The 23,847-nt window shown below is 36.1% G+C and overlaps 1 protein-coding gene and 2 long non-coding RNA genes across 7 annotated transcripts; all 3 read left to right on the top strand.

Moving 5' to 3' along the window:
• Window positions 1-582: 582 nt before the first annotated feature.
• LOC129726556 (uncharacterized) lies at window positions 583-11,077 on the top strand. 3 transcript variants are annotated; one of them, XR_008728359.1, is made up of 8 exons: window positions 583-669; window positions 3,549-3,724; window positions 4,035-4,121; window positions 4,183-4,282; window positions 9,920-10,261; window positions 10,318-10,432; window positions 10,493-10,621; window positions 10,688-11,077. It is a non-coding gene; the product is annotated as an uncharacterized LOC129726556 (long non-coding RNA). The 3 variants fall into 3 exon arrangements; XR_008728358.1 differs by lacking the exon at window positions 583-669 and having other exon boundaries at window positions 3,473-3,724; XR_008728360.1 differs by lacking the exons at window positions 583-669; window positions 3,549-3,724; window positions 4,035-4,121; window positions 4,183-4,282 and adding an exon at window positions 9,744-9,875 and having other exon boundaries at window positions 9,943-10,261.
• A 2,287-nt stretch (window positions 11,078-13,364) lies between these two features.
• Window positions 13,365-17,718, top strand: LOC129726557 (uncharacterized). Of its 3 annotated transcripts, none has more exons than XR_008728362.1 (6): window positions 13,365-13,606; window positions 13,723-14,149; window positions 14,215-14,583; window positions 14,651-17,091; window positions 17,153-17,239; window positions 17,290-17,717. It is a non-coding gene; the product is annotated as an uncharacterized LOC129726557 (long non-coding RNA). The 3 variants fall into 3 exon arrangements; XR_008728363.1 differs by having other exon boundaries at window positions 14,651-16,258; window positions 16,501-17,091; window positions 17,153-17,715; XR_008728361.1 differs by having other exon boundaries at window positions 17,153-17,718.
• Window positions 17,719-21,448: 3,730 nt separating this feature from the next.
• Window positions 21,449-23,560, top strand: LOC129726560 (UDP-galactose transporter senju). The gene is made up of 4 exons (XM_055683413.1): window positions 21,449-21,887; window positions 22,014-22,131; window positions 22,192-22,378; window positions 22,436-23,560. The coding sequence occupies exons 1-4, from the start codon at window positions 21,794-21,796 to the stop codon at window positions 23,210-23,212; spliced, it is 1,176 nt and encodes a 391-aa protein (XP_055539388.1). The 5' UTR covers window positions 21,449-21,793; the 3' UTR covers window positions 23,213-23,560.
• The last annotated feature ends 287 nt before the right edge of the window (window positions 23,561-23,847 follow it).

The following is a 23,847-nucleotide window of genomic DNA, read 5'->3' on the forward strand; positions in this document are numbered from 1 at the left end:
AAAATTGAAGGTTGTGATGAATACTTTTATATAAGCTTGAAATACAAAGACGATTAACAAAAAACAAGGTGAAAAAAAGCTACTCGGCTCCGTAAAGCTACAGAATTGAATTAAGTAAAATGAACATTTTATTTAAAAAGAAACAAAAAAATGTTATTCGATCAGATGCCAAATGCTTAACATGTTCACTACCCTCAACCTACCTAAAACGAAAGCTCTCAAATGCATAATACTTATACTAATACGAAACGTAAAACTAAACTTAACAATCACAGAAATTACAATTTTCTGTCAGATGGCTATTTCAATTTTACCCAGCCTTGTACCTAACATTTATTATCACTATGTAAATATAAACGGCACGAAGGAATCAACATGGAATACCAGCAACATAGCAAAACCACATACCTAAATTGATTGAACCGACTGAATCGCAGATTTTAAAAATATTAGTCATCCATTTATTGAGAATAATGCGCGGTTTTTAGCGATAAGGAAGCAAATCATGATAATTAATACCGCATATAGAAGTTCATTGACGAACAAAGCCTCACGTTCCTTTCTCCTTGTGATTCGAAACATGCACGTAGTAAACATAAATTCATTGGTGGCAACAGCAGGCATGTTTCAGCTATATGATAGGAATGAAATTATCCTGCAAAACATACGGTAAGTACGAAAAAACACTAAATAGATTCAAAAAAATACCTCACGTAGAAACTGTTTACTTTTGATCAGGTTTCACTTTTGTTGTTGAATTTTCTTGTTTATGGCTTGAAGTCTGTGCTTTATATCCGCCAAAGTTTTACTTTTGATGACTCGATTTACTTCTTTGATTGGGCGATACTGTATCGATTTCGAAAAGATTGATATAATTTTGGGTAGTGATGGGAAATACAAACCAAGGGGTTTCTACCTGGTATTAATTACAATGCACCTGCGAAGGAGATTACCTCGAATAACTGAAGATTTTCTATACAAATTATTTTAGGATTGCCGATTACTTTTATTTGAGCTCGGATTACATTGTTTTTGCCATGTTTACAAAGAAAAGGGGGAATAGCAATTTTCAGCATTTCTGTATCTCGAAAAAAACAAATTTTTTGACCAAAAATTGGCCTCCTAGGGCTTAGCCGTCTTCTGGGCAAGGCTTAATATGGAATATTTTAAAACTGGTTTCTAAAATGACTAACAATTTCTTCCAAACCAGATGTTACATATTTTAATGTTCATAAGATATTTAACCCTTTAACGGGCAGAGGCTAAAAAAATGTCATTGAATTTTATTGTTTATTTCTGATCACTGATCATAACTCGTAATTATGAAGCAGAAAAAAACGATAGTTGTTGGTGGCAATATAGTTGCCACTGCCTTATAAAGGGTTAAAACTCAATTTTCATAAGGGTGGTTCATTTTTTACTTGGGTGGTTAAAAAAACAATTAAAATGAAATTTATTGTTATTGAATATTTGGCACCGGAAAAAAAGTTCGATCTTCCCAATTTTTCCGGTAGATTTTCCAAATTCCCTTGGTAGATTTTCGAGGGTCATGACTCTACCATAACTCTGAGCGCTCGAAGGCACCCCTAAATCATGTCCGATTGAGCTGAAAATTCGCACAGATGATTATTTTGGGCTAGTAAACAAAAAGTACATGGTCGGTTTTCGAAATTTGACATGGCCTTTTTCGCTGCCACTTTATTATATATCTAGCAACATGTTGGTCAATGTGTTGGCTGTCAACCAGTTTGCTTGTATATGAACGGGGTGACGTCGCCACCGAGAATGTTGGCCTCGGTACTCGGCTAGACACAACCCTATGACATCGTACCAAATTTCAAGGGCTAACATCTCATCGAATACAGGCGTTAAAAAAAAATTCGAATTCCCCCGGTCATTTTATTTCGAGTCATTGGTACCCCTTACCGAGTAACAGTGAATGACAATGAACTCATGTCCTGGGCTGAAACTCATTTGTGCCCACTGTCAGCTGTCAGGTAAAGGTGTATGAAAAGGGCGGTGATATGGAAGTGGATGGCAGCCCTATCTAAACTCTACACATTTGACAGTAGGCAACATATCGGTGCTTTATCTAAAAATAAAGCCCCGAGGCAGACGCCCAGCAAAAGTTCCATATACTCATCACTTTTGTCGGGGAGACTCTTCACTCATTGAACATAGAAAGAGATAGCATGTTGCCATCCCCTTGGTGATATGCTATCTTGATTACACATACGTTGAGATGTTCGCCCTTGAAAAACATGGCGTGATGCCTTCGGGCTGTCTTATTTAAATAGGATATGTAAAAACATGAAACTCTCATTTTAAACGTAGGCGGCAATCCTCCCACTACGTGCCGCTCGCGTCGCTGACAAAACAGGCGCTGATATCGATAAAATATCGATATATCAGCATTTTTGCAGTGCAACTATGGCACCACGAGACAGATGTCGTTAGTGGTTTAACGTATTTTTACACACGGTTTTCCATTCTTTTTATATAAACATAAAAGTCTGTTCTCTATGCCCTTAATACATTTTGCCGGATTAGGGGTACTCTGTGAATCAGATGATATGGCCCGACAAAATTTAGCATTCTGTACACTGTTAACTTTTCAAACGATATTGGCTCGAACAAAAAAACTGTGTAACTATTGCTGAAACAGTTGGTTTTGTATGGAATTGTCAAACCACTAAAAGTTTAATCTTACCAATGTTGATAACTTGTCATATCACATATCGAGACTGTACCCTAAGAAGGAGAGCTTATTTTTGTTATTTTTCAATAAGATATTAAAAGGTATATGAGAAGGTCTGACACTTGTGTATCTTGTTATCTTGGCTTTGATGGTGACCTTACGCAGTGTAACATTTCGCTGAATAGCACCCTCATCTCTTGAGCGCGTTATGTGATATGCGAATATCGATACTTAGCATCGAAACGCATCTGAGAATCGCGATTCCGAAGTATCGATACTTTTATCAAATGATAATGAATTATAATGTAGGGATGGAAAATATCGACTAAAATGGCTATCGATAATTATCGATAAATTCCATAATACCATCGATAACTATCGATAATTATCGATAGTTTGACAACTAGAACCAGATGAAGAAAAACAACAAAATGTTGCTCCAGTTGTGGACAAGAACAATATTTAAAAGTTTATTCGCACACATAATTCGCACTTAGGCGAAATCTTGTCGTTGTCCGTATAAAGTAGAGTGAGCGAAAATGAGTATCCCTCAATTTTCTAACAATTTTAAAGAGGATTTCATGTGAAAGCAAACAATCATCGAATTCTCTTTGAACAAAGTCTAGGTCAATATATTTTTTCAGTTCTGGCATCATTGTGGAGTAAAAATGCCAATGCGAGGAAAATATCAATAACTATCGATAACGCGGAAAGCTTAACGATTCTATCGATAGCTGGCAACTATCGATACTATCGATAATCATCGATAGGTTCCCCATCCCTATTATAATGAATAAATAAATCTATCTTGGAGTTTATACGAATAAATGAAAATATGATTTCTTTTCAGCAAATCTTGTTACAGACGAAGCACTATGGCAGTTGAACGATGACGATTTGAAGGAAATTGGCATTTTCGAAAAAGGACCGAGAAAAATTATACTGGCTTTTATATCAAAACATTTCCAATCAAATGATGAAACGGAGCGCAATGAACACATTCCACAAACTTTTCAAAATCAAAAGGTTTGTTTATTTCATTTATGAGACTACTAAGTAGTTATAATTCTTATCAAACAATTCAAGAGCATTCAAAAGTTCAGGGTAGTCAGAGTCCCGTTATACTGGATTAGACCACGATACTGAAAATTTGACATTTATTTGTTCATTTGAACATTTGTTTTTATTTCGTTTGTTCCTGACTACTAAATAGCTGACATTATTATGTTTTATTCACTCAAGCCAAAATCTATGGAGCTCTAGATGGAGCTACTGAATTTTGAATTGGCTCTAAACTACATAAACAAATAAATAAATGAAAAACTTCTAATTGCAGATACACCAGGTTTTATCCGAGGAACCAAAATTTTTGAAGATATTACAAGGAAAATTGGAATACGGGTTGATACCGGAAACAAAATAAGTATTGTTTTCCAACTGCTCATTTCACTATTATAATATGATTCATTCGTCCTTCGTTGTAGATACCCGTCGTGGCAACAGAAAAAAAATCTGGCTATAAAAATCATTGAAGAGTTTCCTCAATTGGAAAAGACTAGGATAAGCCCGGATTCCCCTAAAAAGGTATTTTTTTAAACAATTTCTGGCGTCAGTCTCTAATAACGTCCGTCGTGAAGCAGAACGAAACAAGTTACTACCGTGGACCCCCGCTAATTTACACGACAACTCAAACATGCTACCCAGCAAACAATTTTTTCGCCTAACAGGTTATTGAGTTTTAGTTTAGCGGAAATTCGTCCAATAGCAGCTTGACAAACTAGAAATCAACAAAAGAACCCCTCTACGTTTTTAATATACACGTTTAGGGGTTGCTAAACTCGTTAAATTCGTGCATGAATTAGTTTCATTAGTTCAATATTATCGTTTTCAACTGTCAAACTGTTTACGTGGAAAAAATCTTGACAGATTTTTAGTTTTCAATTCTGTGGAAAATGCGCATTTTTGTATATATGTTATGTTTTACATAGGACTGCAAACCAGAGTAAGTCGGTCAAATTAGCGGGGGTTCACGGTATAATAAATAAGCTAGACAGGAATGGATGATAACAAAAGGACGTTTGAAAACACTGTAAAATACACGATTTGGGAACGATATCTGGTACTGTCGGTGGACGCATAGTTGTTCCATGTGTCATTTTATCATTTTCGAGATTCGATGTGTGGTTCGCCAAAACGCGATATTAGCTCTAAAAAAACTTGAAAAACTGAAAATAAAACGCCATTGTAAAAGTGGACGCATATTTGTCCCATAAAAAAATACAGGTTTGTCCTACATTTATTATAATCCAGCGGTTCAACCTGGGATACGCGAATGCCTTTAGGGGGTACGCGAAAGAAAAATCAGTAATAGCGGATAAACCCATTTTTATAAAATACTTCACTCGTTGTTCGAACTTGCTCTTAAAATATGACTGTATCAATCAATCATAGTTTAATTTTAAACCTGAACTAGACTACAACAACATGATCTACCATTACTCTCTCCCACTATGCGAGAACATTCTGAGTCAGGTACGCGGACAAAAAAGGTTGAGAACCGCTGCGTTACATAATACATTCTGTGAGTTTCATTAATCAAAACGATTGACCGAAAAAATAAACTTTACCATAAAGACATCCAAACTAAGGTTTCTTCTATGTGAAAATATTTGCAACTGTCGATTTGAAATTACTGCCTTTGTGTAGACGGCGCCACAAGTACGCATTAGCAATAGACCTTTTAACGTACGAATGTGTTAGCGCAATCAGTTGAGGAAAATATTTACAAAGAGCTGTTTTGCTTGCAATGCTATGTTTTGAGCAGCTGGACAAATATTCAGTTAAACACTCATTATATGTTTTAAACATGTATCTGAATATTTTTTTTTATTCGTGATCAGAAACCGGAAGAAGCTGCTGAACATAGTCGAACAAAAATACTAAAAAGTGATAACAGTCGAAGCAACGAGATGCGATGATTTTCAGTTTGGAAGAAACAAAAGCAACTTCACACGGGTTTACACGTTTACTAGTGTGCGTAGGTGAAAAGTCACTTATCTCTATAGGCGAACTAATGACGCTCATATGACTCCTACATTTGGTCTCGAGAACTAGAGTAATGATGATGAAACTGGTTTTTCTGCAAAGCTGCGCTATACAAAATAAAATTCCTTTCATTTTATTTTCAATAAAACGAATGTTATCACTGTCGAAAATAACGTAACAGTTATAAAATTTTGTTTATCGTTTAATGCACTAATCGTTCATTACGCATTGTAGTTCTTAAACAAGAGAACTGTGTTCCGGTTTAAAGTTGTTGGGGGTTATATTTCAGGAAAATATTGGGAAACATGATAATTTAGTATTTTCTAAGAGCAAGCCCACCAGTGGCTAAATTAAAGTTTCGAAAGCTAGTTTGGCAACTCCCACCATAACGCGGCAACCGCACCGGGCGTTGCTATGTTGGTTTGGGAAATAACAATCCTCACCTCGGGTAGTAGCGAGTTATTAAATTTGGCAACACGATAGCAACTAGCCGAATCGTTGCTATTTGATAAAATGTCAAACTGTTGTTTTTTTTTGTGCTCGATAGTGAATGTTCGTAATAATATTACGAAGATGATGAGTGTTTCAAATGCGGACTCAATTGGTCGGCCTCGGAAGACGAAGTGTTTTGCCTCGCTTGTTAAACACGTCGTAGGACGCAAGTGTCGGCGTGAACCACTACTCAATTTTATTTCCGATTGAGCTGAAATTTTGCATAAGGTGTTTTTTCGGGCAGGTAAACATTTTGTATAGGTTTTTTTTATTGAGATGACCATTTTGGTTGGCATTTTGGTCTGCAACCTACACGATGCGGAAAGCTCAAATCCTCACAAGATTGGCCAAGATTATTCAATAAACCTGGAAGGTTTAAGCAAATCTGCTCGGGACTATTTTCCCGTTTCGTTCGGTCGTTTTATAAAAAACCATTTTTCTCCTTTACCGCTGTTTCAATCTTCAAAAACAACCTAAGATGCTTTCGAAAGCGGCGTTGGAAATGGTCATCGGTATAGACCGTTGTTAAAACGCTGGATGGCACCTTCCTCCATATGGCGGTCAATATTTGGCTATTTACTAGGCTGAGAGTCGCCCCGAATCTTTCCAAAAACTGTTTTTGAAATTTGTTTTGCGAAATCACTTTCTTCATCACTAGAATCAATCAAAAAATCGAAAACAACTTACGCGTTCTATATTTAATTTCTGTTTGGCGACAAATTTTCAAATAATAATAGCAAACTGTGGGAACCGAGACAGCATGAAATGCAGAATACAACTAATGACAGTTTGCCAGCTTTCAGTACACGCTCGTAAATATTAACTCATGAACTGAGCAACTCTGACTCAGTTTCGAACGATGTTCGTAGACGTCAAAAAATGAGTAGAAGTCCTTTTTGATTTTGAGTAACTTTGACTCACTTTTTGGGTTCCCTTCATATAACTTAGTTCTGAGTAACGTCGCATATAACGACGTCCATTTTGAAAGATGATGACGATGTGCTTCAGTTTGTGACATATGTTTTTTAATTGTGTGCGCCTCAGAAGGCATTATAACGGTTTACTTTTATTACAAGGTAATTATTGATGAACATGTGGTGTCGTTTATTGGCCGTGGCGGATTTCTAGCCAGTAATGAAACTGAACTGTACCCAAAAAATGAGTAATGTCGTACTCACATTTTGAGTAATAATGACTCATTTTAAAGACGCCTAGTGTTACTCAGTTTTGAGTATTTGTGGAGTTACTCAATTTAAGAGTTGTTCCACTTTTTACGAAAATGCGTCAAATGTTACTCATTTTAGAGTTATTATTTACGAGCGTGTAGAATAGAGCTTTCTGACAGCTCAGTCACACACACTAAACTCAGATTGTTTGCCTCATAAATGACTCTTGCTTAACTCTACCGGGGTTAAGCAAATCGAAAAATATAGTCTTTTTTGAGTTGCTCGGTACTGGAAATCAAATACTTATGTTGTAGGATACTATCCGTAAACAAATCTCACAATTCGCATAGGAATAAATTAAGTTTCAAGTCAATGAAAGAAAATGAAAATTCCGCAATCAATGCAGCCTTTTGACAGCACATTGCCTGCCTCATTTTCAATCCGACTTATACGGTGTAAAGTGCACCAATACATGCACAATTGGGGAGGTCTATAGTCATTTAAGCCAACGTTGCGGGACGTGCCCAGTTTTACGGAATTACTTCAAATAAACATATGAGGATGAAAAAAATTATGTACGCACAGATAAAAAAATCTGCAAAAGAATTATGTCATCGATAACTTGGGAGAACGGAAACAAAGTTAAAACGAAGTTAACGTTGCGGGACGTGCCCAGTTTTACGGAATTACTTTAAATAAATATAAGGATGAAAAAATCCATGTACGCACAAGTAAAAAAACCTGCAAAAGAATTATGCTATCGATAACTTGGGAAAACGGAAACAAAGTTTCGTGAAATGGAGGGAACATTTTATGAATTAGAAAGAACGTAGCTCATTCCGGAAATGATTGACTGACGGATAAGTTGGTTACACTCCCCCCACAATTATGGAACTCCCACAATTACGGATCACTTTTGTGTCTCATGTTATTTAACTCAGTTAAACTAACGGTTCGAAGGCATGTAACATTTTTGCAGTAAACTATGCCATATTTGCTAGCTTTGAACACAGATAACATCGTTTTTATTCCTAGATTGATGTGTTTTTCATAAGCGTGAAATATTGTCTTCCAGAATCTATCAAAATATTTGTCGTTTTTCTCAATCAGCGTAAGTAGCACGCTTATCATTCATACGGTTAATATGTGATATTATCGCTTATTCTCGTGCAAAAAATAACTCATACACAAAGATCAAGGTAAGTTCTTCACGATTCATCAATATGTTGATGGTTAATAACGATTTTTCTGTAAAAACTAGTTATTTTCTAAGTGTTCCATAATAAGGACCGAGACAAGATAGTTCTCTATAAATATGAAACACTCCGATTCAAATGTGATTTTCACCAATTACAAACCCCTCTCAACATCTTTTGAGCTCTAAACGGAAGCTAAACAGTGCTGAGCCTTTGAAAATATTATTTCTAAGGCACGAGGAACAGGAAAGCTACGTAAAGCGGGAAATTGTTATGATGTACCGTATATAATGGTTGATTGCTATCTTTGGAAGCGACAGACCTGGACTCTCGATCTAACTGCACCCTCAAAAGCCACATAAAATGTGGCCAGGCCATGCGGGATCTTTAATACGATTTAAAATATGTGATTTCTTCAAATTACATAATTTGAATAAGGTTTATTGAATAAATTCGTTGCCAAAAGCTGTTTTTGTTATGCTGATCCATAATATGATGCGAATTGTCTCATAATTAAAACCGCTTTCAAAAGTGATCCATAATTGTGTATTTGGTTAGTTATGAAATAAATATACTTTCTGAGAAATATTCACAAAATATGGAAACAAATACTCAATGAAGTGAAAGATTACATATTTCTATGACTGAAAACATTAAGAGATTACTTTTGAATAATAAAATTGGTCAGAAATGATTTTTTGAATTCATACATCTTCTTAAGTGATCCATAATCCTGGGGGGACTGTATTACTAAATCCGAAAAAGATATGCGAAATACATCACAAACAAACATTTTGCCAACGCTGGCTAGTGACGGTCTCCAGAAATTGGCAACTGCCGGTGTGAAAAAGAAATAGTGGAATTGGTAATCCCCATTAGCAACGACCGGTGCGAAAATCGGTTGCTATCCAAAATAGCAACGGCCAGCGTTGTGAAAATAGCAACTCAAATGGCAACTCACCGGTGCGCTTGCTCTTAGCATCGACCGGTGCGAAAATCGGTTGCTATCCAAAATAGCAACGGCCAGCGTTGTGAAAATAGCAACTCAAATGGCAACTCACCGGTGCGCTTGCTCTAAAGGCTTTATGGTCTGATGGTAGAACAGACTAAACGAAATGTCTTTATATTTGGCTTTAGAGCTAATGCGGAAAACGGTACGATACGTCTTCCATGCATATCATGCAATTAAGTTAAAAATTTGTTTGTTTAAATTTTGACTGCGTATTTTTTGTTTTACTTTTTTGACACATGACAGTTATGCTTCCAGCGGCAGTGCAGGTACAACATAGCTTTGTTTTCATTTACACGTATTTTTTCAACAGTCGTTCTTCTTTTGGCGACATAGTGGCAAAGAACACGGGTGCCACAGTGGGATCATCGAAACAAGAGTAGGAAACATGCGGAAAGATATATTACCGGAAAATCCGGCGGAACGTTTGTTCCGGCGCGTGCGTCCAAAGGAGATTATTGTACCGGAGACATCCAACGAGACAGCAGCACTACTTGCAGCTCTTTCTGCAACTGCTCAAAACGCCAAATATATTTCGGATAGTATGGCCGAATGTACAGAACTCCATCAATGGATACTAAATAAAAAATCGAAAAACAATACTCAAGAGATACTCGAAGTCTTTCCTCATTTACTCAACTATAACGGACTATTGGTATGGAAAAATTAAAATCATTCAAAACAAGCATTTTTTTAACGATTTAGTTACAGATTCAACAAGCGTATGAGAGAATACACACTTCGTACAACACAACTGCGGATCTGAAATCATTCCTCAGTCTTGCTGTGCTGCTCGATGAAAATTGTTAGCTCAGCGTGGAAGATTGTAAGTATCATATGTTTTGAAGGTAACAATACATTTTCATTTTTTTGTTTGTTTTTAAAGCTAACCTAAAAGGTTTACTGATATTTCAAAAAAAAACTTGGAAACCGCGGAGTTAAGCGAGTGGCTGACACGAACGAACAGCTTTCAATGGAGGAACTGCTAGTATGGCCTTTAATCCGGTGGATGAAGGTAATTTAAGTCTATTAAGCTACTTTAGAGCATGCTATAATTTGAAAAATGTTTACCATATTTTAGAGCAACGGCGACCCAGAAAACGTACAAGTCGACATCTATAAAAGTAACAAAACAGATCCACATATTTTATGTATCGGCGAAAAGCTGTCTCGGGGAAATATGTATTTGATATTCTATTCATACTCCATATCTTGTGGAAATTCATCGTTACAGGCGATAGAGGTTTTTTTCAAATCGTTTTCCGTTTTGGGAATACCCATACCGCTTCAATTAAAGAAAATTCACGATTTCCTGTCCATTAAATTATGGAAAACGTTAAGTTCGACAAACAGTGTGACAGTTCAAAGGTTAATTTCAAAAATTATCGACTACGAGCAAAGCCTTGAAGATTGACTGCATTTCACTTTAATATTTAATCATTGAAATAAATTCAATTATCTTATCTGCGAACCATACAGGTGATAATTTATCTGGTGAACATCCTGGCACATTTGCGGCTCTCCCGCAGGTTAAGTATTAGTTTTAAAAATTTCTTAGGAACTATCGTTTTCTCGTCAAGCGCTTTGCCAGGTAAGCTCATTCTTTTCAACGTTTTTTTTATCTCAAATGGAGATCACAGGTTAAGCAGCATAAATTTGTTGTCTTGTCATTATTTCGACCTTCTTATAGACGACAATTGAGACGTGACAATTTTCGCCCATAAGAAAGTTGCGAGAATTATATAGGACGACAAATTCGCATCGCCAACCCTGTAATTTCTTAAACATGTATTTTTAGTCTAGCTTGAGTCAGTTTGACTCAAAAAAAGCTTTGAAAAAATTGACTCAAAATTGGGTAATTTTTACTTAGTTCCGCATTTGGTATCGCATACTCCAGATTGAGTTATTCAACCGAAATTGAGTCAATTTCACTCAAAATTGCTTCGAAAGAATAAACTCAATGTTGAGTCATTTAGACCTAACGTTGCGTTCGGTGTTGTGTACCTAATATTGAGGTAACCGAGTTGCATTGAGTAAATTCTACTCAAAACCTGCTTCAGAAGAACAAACTCAACGTTGGGTAATTTTGATCGAAAATTGTGTACACTGTTGGATACCTAGTATTAACTCAATTAAATGAAATTGAGTGAATTCTACCCAAGACACAGTTTAGAAGATTGAACTCAACGTTGGATATTTTTAACGGATTATTTCACATAGTGCTATATACCTACTATTGACATAATCGATAACTACTCAAAATTGGCTTCCTGCACGGAACGACCCATTGAGTGAAATAAACATGATAATGGGTACTTTTTGTTTTCCGTGTAGAAATTGGAATAAGCCCAATGTAAGAACAATAATAACAATGACACCCACAGTATAGATGTAAAACTCATATAGGCGGGATCTCACTAGGCAATGATGGCACAGTTGATATCGGAAACAATCTGCCTAAACTTTTATTTTTACCTTGAAGGCACTGTTTAAAAGCACTTGCATCAACCACCCAAAAACAATAACACATTGCTGGTGCCTGTCACTGTGAAATTGAAATTCTTTTGAATTCGTAACATTTATTTGCCTGAAGAACATTGCGCGCGACACATCGACTGGATGGTTATTATTTTGAGCTGGTTCGATGGATTTGTCCGTTTCCCCAAAAAATTTACACTTTCTTGGTGGCCGAAGTAAACATTTGACACATACATGCCATGTACTTCCGATGTTTAAGATTAGTTTTCTTTTGAAATACACATCTATCACCCAATATTTTTTATTTCAATTATTCTCTGCAAGGTTGAATACAATACAATAACTTTTAGCATATACTTTTCAAACTAGATACTGAGAATATATGATAATAAAATTTCAATAATATGTACCTCTTCGGCAGTAACAACCATAAGTTTTTTGTTGCCAGAAACACGAGCATCGATACTTTTGAATATGTTGTTCATCATGCAATGATACGTACGAAAACAGCTGAGATCAACACTGAATGTTTTAGGAGAATATTTTGTCAACCTATTTTTTACCTTGGTAAAAATATTCAGCTATCATATCAAGTAACAAAAAACATTTTTTTGAAATAAAAGACTTCTTATCTTTGAATTATGGAGGCACTGGTGCATACATATGTATGCGTATGTTTAGACTCAAAAAGCAAGACCCCCTGCTAAGTGGTCATGAAAATATGTCAGCTTATATACAAATGATGCGGAAAAACACAATTGTTTTTTATAAGTAAGAGCAACGGAATAAACAAGCTAATGAGCTAATGAAAACAACTCTTTAATTTTTTTTGTTACCCATCGACTTTTGTCAGCAGCTACCAGTAGAGCTTTATCAAAATTATATACCCGTGAGGGAAAAGTTAAACACAATACAAGAAAATATGATTGCCAGGGGGATGAATTTGTAGAATAACATATGCACGCAAAGCTGGCTATGTTTGCTTTCTTCCTTCGTTGAATCACACACATGTATAAAAGTGACATCATCATAACCAATCTATCTAGATGAAAGATCAGATGCTAGTGACGCACATCTCACATATACTTCGACCATTCTAATTAAAACGTATTATTTGAATAGAACTTTGAGAGTACAGAGCAGAGTGGTGCGTGCATGTAGAGCACGCATAAAGTTGGGATTATTCAATTTTAAAAAACAAGCAATACGGTACATATTTTTCGCTCAGGACATTTGTAATGTACTCTATGTATTTTTTTCATGGAAAAACAAATTGTAGTTCAAAATTAGAGTTTCCTCAAAATAAATCGACACCAAATTTATGCGTGCTAACTCGTACCGACACTGTATCAACGAGTGTCAGTGAAGGAAGTGGACTGTTTTGTTTTGGAAATTCCAAAGCGTTGTAAAATGTAGTGATGGATTTTCCCGCAGTGTGTTATCCCCAACCCGGTAGCATCGGCCTTGTTTCCTGAAGCTGCCGTGAAAGACAGTGGCGTTAGTCTCATCTATGTTTTTGAAGGTTTGTTCACACAGCAGTGTACGAACGAAGCATAATATATGTTGTACAGAATTATGCGCTCGAATCAATTTATTCATGTAAATAAAAGCTTTGCTTAACTTTGTTAATGTTTAAAGGTAGCGTTGATATACTATCTCATTTACACATACGTTGAGATGTTAATCCCTAAATCATCGCGCGATGTCAGCCGCCTGCAAGAAACACCGCCGTTCGAAATCGGCAAGAATAAACGTTGTGTACATTCTATAATGATGCAACGCATTCATTTTTTGTTTCATCAAGCAAAGCACTCGACGTTATGTGCAATAAATACATCACCCCAAAACAACACATAAACACACTGCAGCTGAACACCGACACTGTATGCACGTATGAACACTGCTTTTTCTCGTGTTTCGATGAATTAGCTGTCAAATTGCATGTGAAATTGATCCAGTGATCCAGCTAATGCTGGCTTCACTTATGTTGTACGTAAACGTCAGTGATGCCACCGGGTTGGTTATCCCACAGATTTGTCCATTCATGGTCGATTAGAAGCGAAAGGTAAGTAATTCTACTTCATTGAAATTTTCGATATGCCGTAAACAAATTGTATTTCTCAATTGCAGTTGCAGTTCCCAGCAAGCAAGCGAATATAAATACGGAAAAAATTAAAAAGCAGAAGCAGTACAAGGAGTGCAACATTATCAGTGCTATTGCCAATGTTAAAAATGGTTCCATGTCTGTTCACTATGCTTCTGTGTATTACGGAGTTCCACGAACCACACTGCAGTATCGAATGGGTTTGAAATGTAAACAAAAGGGTACAGTAGGCCCCTACACTGTTTTGTCACAAAATGAAGAGCAGGAAATTGTGACATGGTTGCGAACCATGGAGAGAAAGGGATTTCCGGTAACTCGTGCCGCCTTGATATTCAAAGTTTCTTCCTATCTTAAAGCTCATCCAAGAACAACACCTTTTAAAAATAATGTTCCAGGTAAGTGAACATGAAAACATTCAAAATAATTGGAAATAAAACTAAACCGTGGTAATGTTTATTCTAGGAATGGGTTGGTTTCGAGCAGTATGGTCTATATAGGGTGTGGCAGAAGTATACGTGAAATTGTGGTGGCGAGTCGAAAAATGTAAATAAAATCCGAGTGAGTCGTTGTGACGTCATACCACAAATTATTGTACGTTCTCTCACGGCATTATATTTTGTTTTTATGTTAATGTTCATTTTGAAAATAATTTTTTATGAAGAAACTATTTCCGAAAACAAAAAAAACAGGGGAGCATACTGTTCTTGAAACGCTTATTTTTTATTCAATCACATAATTTTTACAATGAAACACAACAAACGTAGCAAATCGCAGTGCAGGATAACTTGAAATAATTGCTGATGTTATTTGTGAAACAACAAACAACTTCCTGATTTTTTCAAATGACCGTTTATTAGATTCAAACCAAGCTTGCCTAAAACGAACATCTAAGAAATACTTTGCATTTCACAATTTTCATTTATTTTTATAATCTTTTTGGCTTTTAGTAGATCCATTTTTGTTTTTAGTCGATCTGTTTCCTCAATCTTACGATTCAAAATCATCGAATAACATCATCAATGAGCAACATTACTTCGCTGATTTGTTTCTACTGTAGTTTCTGGTTCGTAACGTTGGCTGTACGAAACGCTAGTTTTACTGGAATTAGCAAAAAACTACGATGAGTAGTTCGAATGCGAATATGTTCTATTACTCTACTTTTCTGGAAAATTAAAATAAGACTGCTTCCATGTCACCATGTTAGGTCTTATTGCCTGGTTCCCTCCACATGAGTTTCTCGGTCAGATGTTTTTCGGGATCGCGGGTCCGAGAAGTTGGAGCAAAAAGAAATAGTTCATTTGAATGAAGGGCTTCTACTTCACAAAAAGTAAGTACCTGTTCTAACTAGTTTTTTTTTCTTGCACCTCAACGATATAATTCAAAAATTTTGCTGCTGGAAATGCTGTGGGCCTGTAGGTCCCCGGATTTGTTTCAACACCACAAAACTTCATGAACTTTTTTCATAACACCTGTAAGTTTCGTCTGAAAACAACGTAAATCCATGCCTTTTTCGGTACAATGTTCACAAATATCTCAACAGGAAACGGCACATTCAGGCATTTCTTTTTTTTCCAGTTATTGCAGGAAAAAAATCGAATTTAAGATAAAATGGTACCTATTTATTTACACTATAACACTGCAGGAATATGACACCGAAACATTGGTGTGACGTAGTACTCTTTCATAGCAACGGTAGTGTAAATAAAATCATAGCAGTTTTACACATGATATTGAAAAGTGATTTGAATGTGTATGTAAAACTATGATACATCTGCCACACCCTATATAAACCATACTGGGTTTCGAGGATTCATGAAACGACATCCAGATTTAGCTTTACGAACACCTGAACCGGTGACTCTGGCAAGCGCTAAAGTCTCCGAGAAAAATCTTCAGACCTGGTTCCAAACCGTTCGATACTACTTGCTGGAAAATGGATTGATTAAGATACTGAAGATTCAACGAGAATATACAATGGAGACGAATCTGGATTTTGTTTGAACCCTTTATCTAAGCGTGTGCTCGCTACACGAGGTACTAAAAACGTATCTATCGTGGAAACAGGAAGTAGTAAGCAAAACATAACAGTTATGTTCTCTTTTTGTGCTGATGGCTCTGTAGTACCTCCAGATGTCATTTTATTTCAAAAAAGATTAAGTAAGGAACTTATCCAATCCTTTCCGGCGAATTGGGGCCTAGGCCATTCCGAAAATGGATGGATGGACTCGAAAAACTTTGTTTTATACTAAGAAATTTTTTTAACCCATTCTTGATTAAAAAAGGAGTAACATTTCCGGTGATCTATTTTGTAGACGGTCATAAATCATACACTGCAATACAAGCAGCTGATGTTTGCCAACGGCTTGGAATTATTTTAACTGCTCTATGTCCAAATGCTACGAGGATTATCCAGCCGGCCGATGTCGGCGTTTTCAAGCCACTTAAGACCAAATGGAACCAAATCGTGGATCGGTGGAAACTAGAAAATAATTTCGCAGCAGTGACATTGTTGCAGTTCGGCTCCTTGTTACAAAAAGCTATGGACGAAGCTTTCAACCCAAGCATCATCATATCTGCGTTTGCTGCATGTGGGTTATTTCCGTATAATGCGAATGCTGTAAACTACACTAAATGCATAGTTCAGAATGAGGAGCTGCGTAGCTGCAAATCGAATACGGAAAGTGGTAAAGAAAATTCTGCAAAAAAAGGTTTCTGGGTCCCGTACGAAACGATCGAACATTCTATCAATATGATAGCACCGTCGAAGATACAGATGCTAATAACTGAGAACGACGAATGTCTCTCACAGGATGATAGATGCCTTGCTTATATTTATAAAAACATTTTAACAAACAGTTACGAAGCGATCGCATTAGACACTACTGATGAAATGAATCCTCAAGGTATGTTATTTAGTCACTGCAATAAAAACGCCAAATACATATGGCTGTTTGTTCATTGCAGAATATGTGCTTTTGAACGAATCTGATAAAAGCATCTCAAGCTGCGATGTGATCGAATTAGACATTATAGACAAATAAAACCCGAGGGGTAAGCTATTTGTTTTTAAGCTCTTGATTTTTAATGTTTTCTCATTGCAGAAAATTCGGAATTCGAAGCCCCAACTTCTGTTTATACAATGGAACAGGCTTCCGTTAACGAAAACGGTAGTTCGCCGAATGGAGATATAAATTTCTGGAACACTCCCGCAAATTTCACACGAAAACATCGGAGCTATAAACAAAAATCCTATTCAATACTGACTGCCGAGGAGAGGTTGAGCGAAATGATTTCAATAGAGAAGGAAAAGATTGAATTGGGAAGAATCAGGCAGGAAAAAATGGCCATTAGAGCAGAGAAAAAAGCTACACTAGAAAAGGAGAAAATGCTGAAACGAGAACAGAGACTAAAAAGGAAACAAGAAAGAGAAGATGCTATTAAAAAGAAACGGGAGGTCAAAAATGACCCCAGGAATAAGAAGCTAGGAGAAGTCGAGGCGCAATAGAACAAACGAATACAGAGAAGAAAGGAAAAACTGATTTTGTAATTATCCGAACGTTGAAGAATGTCTTATGAAATAAATTACTGAATAAACTGCCATTGAATTTAATTTTTATCGTAGAGCAATAGTATAACACTCCCTGCTTTTTCATGCACCCCTAGCAACATACTATAGGTTAACAGTGTTTTTGTATTAATTAATATTCAATCACTGTATACGATTGCAGGAACAAACTAGCTTAAAGTAAAATAGGGTTTTGGCAGGTGTTCTGCAGCAGTTTTATGCGAAAACCTGTCGAAGAAACCCACTGCTTAAGTCGGTCGATACCCTAGGTGATCATGTAGCATAGAAATTGTACTGCTTTATTCTGATAGATATGGAAGAGTTTACTAACTACTCAAACAAGGCAGAGCGGGTTATATTATGTAACTCTTTAATTGAAAACCAAAACTTACAAAAAAGTTCGACGGATAGATTTTGTTGACGAAATCAAATTCTAAATTAATTATTTCATACAATACAGTCGTCAGGTAAACAACGTGTACTGAATTTTGACATTTGCGTGAAATGCGTTTGTGCTCACTAACACACACTCAGATTTCCTCCACTTTTTTCAACTGACGATGAAAACATTTTATGTGCCCATAATGGAAATTGTGTTGACGATATAAGAACCAAAGTATGAAGATTTTGAATTAAGCATTAGAACTTCTACGTTACCTAGAATAGTTTTGCTCTTTAGTAATAAGTTGAGGGGTTGTCAGCAAACATATCAAAATACAGCATGACGGTACTTCGTAACTAATGTGACATTAGAGCTCATTTTTAACAGGATTGCTGCTTAGACTGCCGAGAATACAACAAATACCCTATATAAATATATGCAACAAAATTTTTACAAGTGTTTATATATTAACATCTATGCTAACATTTTTTCATGTTTGTTAAGGGCGAAAACTACTTTATATCAAAAGGAAATAGAATAAAGAATAAGCCCTTTTTGTTGTTTACGTTAGTGAAAGGCGAAACTTGACTTCATCTTGATGAATGGGCGAAATCAAAGTTGTCAACAAAATAAACATCAAAAGCAAAGGTCGTACTCCAATACAATAGATCAAAATAGATCAATAGATCAAATACAATAGATCAGCAGATCAAAATAAGGTGCAAAGTATAGAGATAAGTGACTTTTCACCTACGCACACTAGTAAACGGGTAAACCCGTGTAATGTTGTTTTTGTTTCTTCCAAACTGAAAATCATCGCATCTCGTTGCTTCGACTTTTATCACTTTTTACCATTTTTGGTCGATTATGTTCAGCAGCTTCTTCCAATTTCTGATCACGAATGACAAAAATTATTCAGAAACAAGTTTGAAACATAGGATGAGTGTTCAACTTAATATTTGTCCAGCTGCTAAAAACATAGCATTGCAAACAAAACAGCTCTTTGTAAATATTTTCCTCAACTGGTTGCACTAACACATTCGTACGTAAAAAGGTCTATAGGGCGATACTGTCGAGCAGATCGAAAAAGGCGCATAGACCTTTTTACGTACGAATGTATTAGTACACCTAGTTGAGGAAAGTATTTACAAATCGCCTTTTTGTTTGCTATGCTATGTTTTTGGTAGCTGGACAAATATTCAGTTGAATACTTATTATAAGTTCTAAACTCGTTTCTGAATGAATTTTTCATTCGTGATCATGAATCGGGGGAAGCTGCTGAACATTATCGACCAAAAATGGTAAAAAGTGATAAAAAGTCGGAGCAACGAGATGCGATGATTTACAGTTTGGAGGAAACAAAAGCAACTTTACATGAGTTTACACGTTCATTAGTGTGCGTAGGTGAAAAGTCACTTATCTCTATCCAGTTTTTTACGCGCCATAATGGAAAATTCGTAATATTTTACCTACCTTTTTGACAACTCCGCTTACGTCAGTTTGACTTTCTACACGCTGCTTTATTTTAACTCTAATTTGATTAGGATCTACTCAGTTTGGTATTTTTATGCAAAATGTCAAAAAGTGAGTTATCGGGTACTGGATAATTGAGTAACATTTACCCAAATTTTCATAATTACCATGTTTACTCAGTTTTGAGTTATTATCCATGATGTTAACTCACCCCTGAGTATATGTATATGTCAAAAGTTTTCAACAGCGATATTATCTGTTTCCGAAGAACAATTGGTGTCGCTTTTTATTCGTTTGCTAGCAGTAAGTATTTGATCTTTCATCAAATCAATAATTTCCTAATCAATTACATTACAAACAACATGTAGCAAAATTCCATAACAATTTCAGCCCAACATCATTATTGCAGAGGATTTGAAAACATAAAAAACATCTCTTCAAAATGAACAACCGCATGTTGTGTGTCCTGCGATGCCGTTTTAGGTCGGGCTTTTATTCGTGATAATGAACGGAAACATTTGTATCGATGTACAGTGCCCAAAACATGCAATCGATACAATTTAAATCCTTCGCAGTGTTTGGTGACGGATGATTTCACGGGCAACTGTGAACCGGTTGGTTGCCGCATTATATAAAGACACGTGAATGATTTAAAACTTTTATAATGTTTCGATAAAAAATAAATCTATGATTTTGATTGTTCTGAATTTATTTTATTTATCGAGTCAGATTTACAAAAACCAGAAATCATCAAATTTCCAAATTTAGGCAAACTGCGTAACTTGTACTCATTTTCGTTAATTCCTGGTTTGCATAAACAGAGTAGATTCTAATCAGTTTTTGACGTATGACGCCCTTACTCAGAAGTGAGTAACCGTAAAAGTACTCAAATTAGGGTACCTCCACTTTTTTCAAAAATGGGTCATATCTAACTCACTTTAGAGTAACAAATAATGAGCGTGTATGTACTGCGCAAGGAAAACAATAAATCTGGCAAAATTATTGTTGCCAAAACTCCAGAGATCACGAAACTGACGTAAGCAGAGAGGTTCGCAAATTACGAACACGCATTATAGCACCCGCCATTATGGTGCGTAAAAAGCTGGATTGTAAAGGGCGAAACAATCAATTCTTGAATATACCATGTAAAGCGACTGAAATTCAAGTTTTAGGTTTACCATGTACAAAGCTAGAGCATTTTTGCTTTCATTAGAATATTTAGATGACAAACATATTGTTCAATAATTATTTAGGATTTGAATTACTGATTTGTTTGCCTTTTTTGAGTTTTGTTGCCATTGTAAGATTCGCCCTAATTACGAAGTAGTCCGGAAATGAGAGAAATAAGATGAATATAGGTGCACCAAGCAGTTGAGATGAATAATGGAGCGATTGCCCTATTTTCATCCCGTACATTTTGACAATTGCATATGAGAGATCGCGTTGGTACGAGCCAACTAGCTGACATCTCTATCCTAATCCCATTGCTCTTGTTATCTTTTTTTACCTTTGACTTGTTTTTGTTTTCTTCTCTTTTCAATTACCACAGCAAATGTTAAATCATATCAGCTCACTGTAGTGTGAACGCTCGAAGTGATATCCGATATCATCTGGCGATATCAGGTGATATCCGGCGTAGTCTGAACAAGGCATAAATGCATTGATATAATTCGAAAGATTTTCTTTCCACTTTGAAATGTTTGACAAGTATGTAGTGCGAATTAAACAGTAAATCATTTCACTTCGACGTGATTTTTTTTTAATAGGGTAAGTAAATACATCGACAAAAAGATCTGAATATCGTCGCATGAATCGATTCTCTCAGGAATCGATTACGTTCATCTGTCATTAGTTTTGGAACGGCAAACTGTTAAGAAACTGTTTGTTTTGTTTCGCTGGCAGATACGGTCGAAGAAAGTTTATAAGCTTTGAGATTAGGATACATTCGAATGGGTGTTGTTTTTCGTAATTCGCTAAAAATAAACAATAAGTGCTGCTCTTAGCCTATTATGTGATTATAAGTTTAGTGTATCGAAATTCAGTATGCGGATGGAACGGTTCTGTGATCGTCGACGAAACTTGAAGAGAGCGAATCTCAACTAGGCATTGTACAACCACAGAACAATTATTCTGAGGACGGTATCTCTTTTTCCTGGGTAAAAATAAGACTAAAATAGTCAGCAGGATGACAAATCTTAGAATAAATTGGGGAGAATTATTCCCTAGCAAAAAAAGTATCCTTATCTTCATTAGTTACATGTCATTGTTTGTTGGCCAAGGTTAGTGACCTTTTGATTGACATTCACTTAAATTAATCTAAATGGTCAAAAAGAGTTACGATGACTAGTATTTCATAAGTCACCCAGCAGTAGGAAATTCACTAATTTCACGGCTATTTCTTTCAGGAATTCTCGTTACGGCTTCTCAGCGTGCTGATAACAGCTACAGTTACAACACAGTGCTTGTTGTTTTGCTTACGGAAGTTCTTAAGTTAGTCATTTCAACTGCACTATACTGCCGAGAGTAAATATAACATTTTTTTTTTAAGTATAACGTTAAATTATAATTGCTTCATCTCAACAGAAACTCGTTAAAATCCTTGATCGTCAAAATCATCGAAGAAAGTGAAGTGCTATTACTATATTTTGTTCCTGCTTTTCTCTACTGTTTGTACAACAATCTTGCCTTTGTGAATCTGTCAACGTTTGACCCGACAACATACTACTTGTTGCTGCAGTTGCGGGTCGTCGTTACTGGAGTTTTATTCCAGGTATTATAGTTTCATTTCTGCAAGTTATCAAATTAATAATCAATGCCTATCTTTTAGATCATTTTTAAAAAATATTTAAGTCGAAAACAATGGTTTTCGTTAGTCCTGCTCACGCTTGGTTGTATGTTAAAGCAATGGAACTTCTCGTTTGGTTCCTCGGATTTACCGGGTCAAGATAATGCTGCCGGAAATGCTGCAGATTCACATATCGACAACACTAGGGACACTTTCCATGGGAAAAATATTACCGGTTTTACTCTCAGCTTTAGTGCTGTACTGATTCTGCTACAGACAGTTTGTTCCTGTTTGGCCGGTGTTTATAATGAGTATTTACTCAAACGAAAGGGCTCGGACATCAACATCTACGTACAAAATGTATTCATGTATGTCGACTCAATCGTGTGCAACTTACTGATATTGATGTTCCGCGGAGAATTAACGGCTGTGGTAACTAGTGAGCACCTCACCGAGGTCTTCCGTTTCGAAGTACTGGTTATCATGATTAACAACGCAGCGATAGGAATTATAACCAGCTTCTTTCTAAAGTACATGAATTCAATACTGAAAACTTTTGCCAGCGCACTCGAGTTGATGTTTACAGCAATTTTGTGTTACTTGCTGTTTTCGATACCTATCTACTTGAATACAGCTCTCGCGATCTTGGTGGTTTCGTACGCCATTTATCTGTACTCGCTAAACCCAGTGGTAAATCTTGCCAACAAGACCAGTTCGAATAGCAGTGGGGGACACCATCCAAAATCCAAAGACGAGAGTCGGAAAGCTCTTATCAACAACGAACAGGACGACATCGAGTTACAAATGGAAGAAGTCTAGTGGAATGGAAGTTGAAGAGCAATGGAATAGCCAATCTTTGCAAAGGCTGGAACCAAAAAAAAAAAAAACACTTGTATCGTAAGATTTACCTTTTGTAGGCACAATCGTAGTGCAATTCGTTATGTACTTTAATCCTTCATACCGATCGATTTCGCTTGTTATGTTATATATTAACACAAAAAATCGGGACCGAAAAAAATTAAGCGTTTAAACATAGTTTTTATTTAACGACAAACTAATAGCTGTCAAGCAAAGTATTGTTATTAGCATAATCAATTGTCTGATATAAGATCTAAACGGTTATTGAAGCAGTTCGATAACAAACACAATAAAGAGAACAGAACAGAACTGTTCACGCGAGTCTAATCCACTTTTCGAAAATTTTTATCACCATCCTGCTTTTGGTATCATACACTGAAGTTTCCTAATTAAACCCTGTTTTTGCTACCAATTAAGGGCCTTCACGAAGTGTTGCATACTGTAGTAAAATGGGGCACCCGAAAAAATGTTCAATGCTAAGAGATGGCGCTGTAGAGGTAGTGGTAGTAAAATCGGAATTCCCACGAGCATTTTGCTTAATGAACGGAAAAACTGCTATTAGTTACCCTATTTTTATATTATTCTAACTTTTTAGT

The sequence above is a fragment of the Wyeomyia smithii genome, chromosome 3 (genome assembly GCF_029784165.1).
Source record: "Wyeomyia smithii strain HCP4-BCI-WySm-NY-G18 chromosome 3, ASM2978416v1, whole genome shotgun sequence".
Taxonomy (NCBI): domain Eukaryota; kingdom Metazoa; phylum Arthropoda; class Insecta; order Diptera; family Culicidae; genus Wyeomyia; species Wyeomyia smithii.